Genomic DNA, 7,633 nt, shown 5'->3' with positions numbered 1-7,633 from the left:
TTGTGTCTTGCACTTCGTCTGCACCTCATACTTTGGGCTCCTTTTGCGTACACCTGGTATTTGTGTCTTGCACTTCGTCTGCACCTCATACCTAGGTGTTACTCTTATTCTCCCTTCCTATAACAACAGCCTTTCGACACCCACAGCTAACCCGGAGTGTCAGCCGAGCGTGGTGACTGCTGTACGACAACACGCACGTGAATACCTAGACAGAAGGCACCACATCATCCTCATCTTCATCTTCGTACACATTACATAGTTATACATTTACACTTTTACCTTTTTCATTTTACTGTGTTACGACAATAGTAACTACTATCATAATATGAAACTAAAAAGTGAAAAATAAATATTGTTAAAAAAAACTCACTTTTAAAGCACATCGAACTAAAAAGTTAAAAATAATTTTTAAAATAAGCTTAAAACAATAATGAACGAAAAATACTAGTATTATTGTGATAAAAGCGTGGGTGCTTTGTGCCATATTTTTCGTATATTGAGCGCCCGACGCTTAGTTTTTATTATAAAGGGAAATTTGACTAAGACTAATTGACCTGGTTTGTATTCTAAGTGTTTGTGTGATAAATCATAGTTGATTTTCTGCGTTTTGAGCTTTTATTATTATGTCTGGTAGTTTCATTACAACATTATGTAAGACTTCCAGCACTTTCTTTAGGTCATTTGACAGAGGCTGAGGGATTATTTTGTTGTCTATAGGCTGTGCAGCATGAAATCCATGCATTAAATAAAATGGCGAAAATCCAGTTGTGGACTGCGGAGTAGTGTTGTAGCTAAAAGAAATAGCTGGTAGGTAGTGTGACCATCTATTCTAATTGAGATTGAGGCGAGTAGGCTGAACTAAACTTCTGTTTGATGCCTAAGTTGTCACAAATTTGTGCCAGTTCCTTATTTTTGAAGTGAGTTCCTCAATCACTTGTTATAGATCGAGAGCAGCCCCATTTGAAGATTAATTTGAAAAGTAATTTTATGACAGACTCGCCGTCTGCAGAGCGAACTGCTTTGGTGAAAATATACTTGGTCATGTTGCAAGCTGCTACTATTACGTGTTTCTTTCCATTACTATTGCATAGTGGCCCGAGAAAGTCAATAGTTACCCTAGGCAACGGAGTTCCATCTATGACTGGGATAGGCTGTAATAATCCTGTAGGTTTCCCTATGGCTCTCTTGTTGATTTGACATGAGTGGCATGATTTGATGTAGGCTGCCGTGTCTTTCGAAAGAGAAAGCCAATAATACTTTTGCTGTAGCTTATGTATAGTCCGTGATATACCTGCGTGTCCTGACGTTGGATTTTTGTGGTATGCATTTAATATTCTAGTAGTAACTTCCTTGGGTACTACCAGTAAGTTATAGCTGCCTATATTTTGATTATATGATTTAAAGTATAATACGTTACATATTATGGTGAATTTTCGTGGTAGTCTATTTGTTTTCTTATCTGGTTCTTTGCCTTCTAAAGCGTTTCGAATTGATAAGCAAAAAGGGTCTTTTTGTTGCTTTGCTGTAATAGAAAATTCTTTCTCTTCTGTGGCTGATAACTCTTGAATATTGCCAATACATTGAACTTGAACATTCGGTTCGTAGTCATTCTCATATCCAAATATTGCCAAGTCTATTATGTGTTCTAAAGAGTATCTAGATAGTGCATCTACCACCACATTATCTCGTCCTCTAGTAAATACTATTTTGAAGTCGTAATCTCAAAGTTTGATAATTAAGTGGGATATACGGGCTGACGAATTTTTTAAGCTGCGGTAATATTTTAAGCTAATGTTATCACTATATACCGTGAAATGTTTGGCGTAAAGGTACTCTCTGAAGAATTCGATAGCAAAGGTCAAACCTAGAAGTTCTAGCGTAGTAGATCTGTAGGTTTTTTCCAATTCTAACAGCTTACGAGAGGCGTATCCTATGACTCTTGAAATGTTGTTTTTGTCTGTTCTAGCACTCCACCTAGCCCTCGAATACTTGCGTCAACGGTCAAGCTCGTTAGTCTATCATCGTTAAAGTGTGCTAGAATAAGTTTTGATGTTAATAAGGTTTTCAACTGTTCAAACGCTTCAGTATGTTCTTGTTGCCAGTTAATTTTCTCGTATTTTTTTGTTTTTGTTAATTCTGTGAGGCAATTAGCGACCTGTGCGAACGATTTTATATGTCTACGGTAAAATGAACAATGTCCTAAAAAGCTTCTAACGTCTTTAACCGTTTTGGGGCCGGGAAAGTCCGTTATGGCTCTTATGTTGCGGTCCAACGGTGTTATACCGTCGCGTGTTATCCGAAAGCCTAATAGGTCTATTTAATCAGAGAATAATGTGCATTTAGTTGTTTTTATTTTGAGTCCAATTTTGTCAAGAATTTTAAATACTTTTTCGAGATTTTCCAAGGCTTCTGGAAAACTCTTTCCGAAACATGCTAGGTTATCTATATAAATCACAAGTTCATATAAAAGTTTTGAAAAAGCATTGTTGACTATTCTGCTAAATATTGCTGACGAGTTGCGAAAACCCATTGGTAATCAGCAAAATGTCATTAAGCCACACGCTCTGGTGAATGAAAGTAAATGTTGACACTCTTCTTTAATAGGTATTTGAAAAAAACTATTATTAAGATCTAGGCTTGAAAAATATTGTGGGTTTTTTAGTGCTCTGAACAAATCTTGAGATCGTGGAAGTGGTTAGTTGTCAAGTTCAACTCTTTCGTTTAAGTCGTTGTAGTCTATTACTAGACGATGTTGATCTTTTTCTTTCTTTTTGACGAGAAAAGCGTTTGCTGCATATTTTGACATGGCGTGTTTAATTATTCCTACGTCGAGTAATTTATCTAGTTCTTTTTTCAAAATGTCTCTTTGTGCGGGGGATACCCTATGTGGAGCATTAAATTTTGGTTCTTTTACATTTTCCTTTAGTTTTATCTCACATGGCGGTACTTTTGCTGGCTCTAATCTAGATGCGTCTGTGGAAAATACGTGTAAGTATTTTTTCACTAGATCAACTACTTTAGCGTGTTGTTCTTGGGATAAANGATCAACTACTTTAGCGTGTTGTTCTTGGGATAAATGCGATAATATCTTAATAGGCGTGTTGTTATTGTCGGTTAATTGCTCTTTAATTGTTTCGTTATGCATAGCTGTGTGAACAGTTGACAATGATGTTGTTTTGTCCTGTATCATCGTTTCTGTATTTGGGTGGCCGTGGCTCGTGGCATTAGCTACTCCAATTTCATTGATTATCAATTGCATTATCGTTTTTTATGCCCTGTTAACTATGCTCCACGTGGAGCTGTACTGACTGAATAAGTTTTTTTAATGGTAGGAATTCGTTTATCTCTACTATATGCTGCGGTATGTACTGCGATGTTTTTGTAGTCAGCTTGCCGGGCCGCCAATGAGTACCATTATTTACATGATATAGCACCTCAAAATTTCGATCACCTGTTCCGTATATTACTCCGTATTTGTGTTTTTCAGTATAAATGTACGTGTCCATAGAATAGTGATTTAATATGCTGGCTATTTCTTCATCTGAAAACCAATAGCCTGGGACGTGTTTTATTTCTAATAACACAAATAAATCACAAAGTGTGATTTTTTTTTTGTTTAGATGAGATAATTGTATTGCAGATTGCATAAAATGCGCAATAGTTGTCTTCCGCAAAATTTTCGCCCAATTTATATTTTTCGAAGACTTTCCGTAGTTTTGCTAAACGTGTGTTATCAGCAAATTTATTCTGTTTGGCTATTTGTGTTGTGAGAGTAGAAATAACGTTCTTACTGTTTACGTTATTTGTATTGTTTTTTTTATTGCTGCTTGGTCGGCGTTGTATATTTTCGTAGTTATAATATTATTTATAATCATCAAATTTTAATTAAAGTTAATATGAGTATTATTATCGAATAGAAATTTGTTTCCCATTATAAGCGAACTTATTAAGTTATTTACAACATAGACGACTACATCAAACTGCTCGTTCTCAATGACGATTTGAATAATAGTTTTTCCTATTAAATTCAAGGGCTTGTTATCTGCTCCGTTTATTAGCAAATTTTCAACCTTTTTTATGTTGTAATCTCTAGCTAATTCTAGTAATAATTGTTATTATTACTGTAGAGTTTTATACTTATTGTTATAAAAGATCTCTACAAAGATTAAAATAAACATACCTATAGGCATTTATGAACCATACTACACTTGTTCTGATATAAAAATGTTAATATTACAAGAATATGCCAATATTAATAAAACATATTATGTATTACATATGTATATTAATTTTTAATTTATATATATACAGGGTGATCAAAATTTAGTAAGACGCTCATTTCCTCAGAAAATATTGAGATTTTAATTTTTATTATAGAGAAAAAATATCAAGTTCAAAAAACTCTACAATAATATGTAGTCAAACCATTATTTTTTTCGTCCCTTCAAGGATTTATAATTTTCTTAAATGGGAACCCTTATTTTTAACTTTATAATATGATAGAAAAAAAAATTACAAACAATTTTGTCCTTATAATTTTTTTTATAAGATTAACCGTTCGTCTATTACAGCTTGTTTAAGTTAAGTGATTTTAAACCAAATTTCTATTGTCATTTTTCTGTATTAAATACAGAAAACATTATTTTTATTTGCTGTTGCATAAACCAAATTTTATTGATCAAGTTATGACAGGTAAATTGGGTGTAAAAATTTACTACGCACTAAATGAATGATAACAATAATAGATTCAAACCGGGTTTTCGGTGTATTATTAATAGCTAAGTCTATGGTTTTGTAAGACTAACGGATCTAAAAAAATAGCGGTTGTATTGCCACCGAATTTATGAAACGTAANACGGATCTAAAAAAATAGCGGTTGTATTGCCACCGAATTTATGAAACGTAATAAATGACAATATTTTTTCTGGAAGTCAAAATCTTTAAACAATTACAACCGTTTATGTTGTAAACGGTTGTTTGGATAAAAAAAATTAAAAGAACAAAATTTTTTGTAATTTTTTTTTCTATCAAATCAAAAATAGTAGTTCCCATTTAAAAAAATTATAAATAAACATTTTTATCCCTGAGGGGAAAAAAAAAATTTATTTAACTTCATATTATTGTAGAGTTTTATAAACTTAATAATTTTTCTTTTTACAAAAATTTTAAATTCTCAATAGTTTTTGAGAAAATAAGTTTCTTACCAGATTTCGATCACTCTCTATATATATATATATATATATATAAATTGTATTCTTAATTATTCTATTTTAATATTATTTTTAGAATGTTTTAATTATTGACACCAATAAATGTTCTTGTTCTATTATAAACCCAACAGACAGTTCAGCACCTCCAAAAACATTTACGTTTGATGGTGTTTACGGCGGTGATTCTAATACAGAGCAGATATACAACGACATTGCATATCCCCTGGTTGAGGTAAGTAAATTATATTAGATTTAACAAAAATATTATTTTAGTTTCGATGAGAAGGTATTGGTTTTACTATGTGTTTTTTTTTTTTTTTTGTGTCTCTTACCACGTTTTCTCAGCTCTCACCGAACCGATTTCTTTCAATGATACGTCAAAAGATCACAAATCGTATCTAGTCGAAGACATTACCCTCAAAAATTGAAAAAATTCCCTCGTTCCCCGTAAATGGGGGAAACCTCCAAAAAAATTACAAATTTAAAAATCGCTAATTTTCAAATTTTTTTCAATTTTTTTTACTTAAAATTGCTATAACTTTTTCAAAAATGAACTTATCAATATAATTTTTTTTTTATAGATGCTTGATATCTTTATCTATCATTTGGTATATATTTTTTGTAAATTTGACCCTTTATCTGCCCACAGGGGGGGATTTAAAATGTCAACTTTTTCATAAAAAAATTACTTTTTCAACTTATATTTTGAAAATGTTCCGGAAGGTTTTACACTTATATATATATCTTAAATTAAAGCTAATGTAATATACTTTAAGTTGAAAAAAAAAAATTTGACCTCTGGATTTATCTTCATGGTGAAAATGGCTACCAAATGCTATTTTTGTGTGAAAATTCTCGATTTTATAATTTACATCTTTTACTTTAAAGTGCTATAACTTTTTAAAAAATGTATGGATCAATACAATTTTTTTATGAGAAGTAGTTTATTATATACATCTTTCATTCGACATACTTTTTTTTTAAATCANATAGATCTTTCATTCGACATACTGTTTTTTTAAATCGGACCATTTCCCTATATACGGGGGTGCTTCAAATATAAAAAATGCATATAGAAAGTAGAACTTTTTCAACTTAACTTAAATTAAAGATAAGGTAATATACTTTATTATGAAAAAAAAAAATTTTGACCTCTGGACATGTCTTCGTGGTGAAAATAGATATCAAAGTTATTAAAAAATTAACTTTATAATGCTAAAACTCATTAAAAAGTGTATGGATCAACACAATTTTTTTATGAGAAATAATATTTTTTAATAATCTCTTTTTCATTCGACATACATTATCTCAAGATATTAATAAGGAACTAGCAGATCATGNTCTTAATCAGGATATTAATAAGGAACTAGCAGTTTATGAAGCTTTTGGAATAATCCACCAATTTTTTAAAATTAAACACTATCTAAAGATTTGCATCGAAGCGTTTATTTTTGATAGTGATTTTAATCACTGTCAGATATCATTATACTTGATTCAACTGTTAGGGGCTTGTTTAATAGTTGAGGATCTTGGTCAAAACCAAGAATCGGAAGCTACCCGACGTCTGCCCAAATATCGTCCCTATCTCCTTAAATGAGTTTTAATTGCCTGAAGGAGACACAGGCAATCGTGTACCTTAGTTACAGGGGATAGATTATTAAATAAAATTAGACTATTGTTTTATGTCAACGACAAAGTAAGGTTATATTTAGATGTTCAGTAAATATAAGTTATATGTAATGTACAATACGTCTGACCTGAATCCTAGTACAGTTGGTTAGTAGGTATATCCAAGTGAGACGGAGTTGGTTGGCTATGATGACAATTGGCGATAGACGGGTCGTTGAATAAAACAAGTTAAGTTATAAATAATATAAATAAGACGAAAGTAATAATATTGAAAACTATGTCTATAACGGCCACTCAAACACAACTGCCCTTTGTTAGTTCGACGTCAGTAGCTCCGGGCTACAGACGAGTAGAATTGTCATATCAGCATCTCCCTCTATGCTAATTAATATGTATTACGAATTAAATAAATAGAAATAAAACGTGTGTAATATAAGTGGTAAGAACATGGTAATAAATGTTCTTACATTACCCTCTCCCCTATTAAGGGTTCGACTCTGAACCGTATAAAAGGTCAAAATATTAAGAAAAAGAGAAAAGAAATAAGAAGAAAAAAAAAAAATTTGTCTAATAATGCTTAAAAAGCTTTTAAGTTATGGTTCTCTTTAAAATTAGGGGTGGGAACCTTGTTATGTTCACGAAACTTCTTGTAATCTTGTATCTTCATGCGTTCTTAAATTGTTGTTTTCTTACGTAATTAGTTGTGGTATTCGTTTTAATTGATAGTGGTGATATTCATAGTATATATTATAATTGCCTCCTACGACTTATTCTGTTGTTCTCGAAGTTCGTTA

The 7,633-nt window shown here is 31.6% G+C and overlaps 1 protein-coding gene across 6 annotated transcripts in view; it reads left to right on the top strand.

Annotated features, from left to right (window-relative positions):
* The window catches only part of LOC126905341 (kinesin-like protein KIF17), a 53,622-nt gene that overhangs the window by 4,539 nt on the left and 41,450 nt on the right, over positions 1–7,633 (top strand). For 4 of the 6 annotated variants that reach the window (XM_050684947.1, XM_050684946.1, XM_050684945.1 and 1 more), the window contains exon 2: positions 5,287–5,442. The exons of 1 other annotated variant lie outside the window; for it this stretch is intronic. In XM_050684947.1, coding sequence (XP_050540904.1) covers positions 5,287–5,442 — 156 coding nt within the window. The remainder of the gene's footprint in view (positions 1–5,286; positions 5,443–7,633) is intronic. One more of the 6 variants, XM_050684949.1, reaches the window with a different exon arrangement.

The sequence above is a fragment of the Daktulosphaira vitifoliae genome, unplaced genomic scaffold (genome assembly GCF_025091365.1).
Source record: "Daktulosphaira vitifoliae isolate Bord-2020 unplaced genomic scaffold, ASM2509136v1 Scaffold_4, whole genome shotgun sequence".
NCBI lineage: Eukaryota > Metazoa > Arthropoda > Insecta > Hemiptera > Phylloxeridae > Daktulosphaira > Daktulosphaira vitifoliae.
Note: the sequence above shows the minus strand (reverse complement) of the source record. Positions and strands in the feature narration are given on the sequence as shown.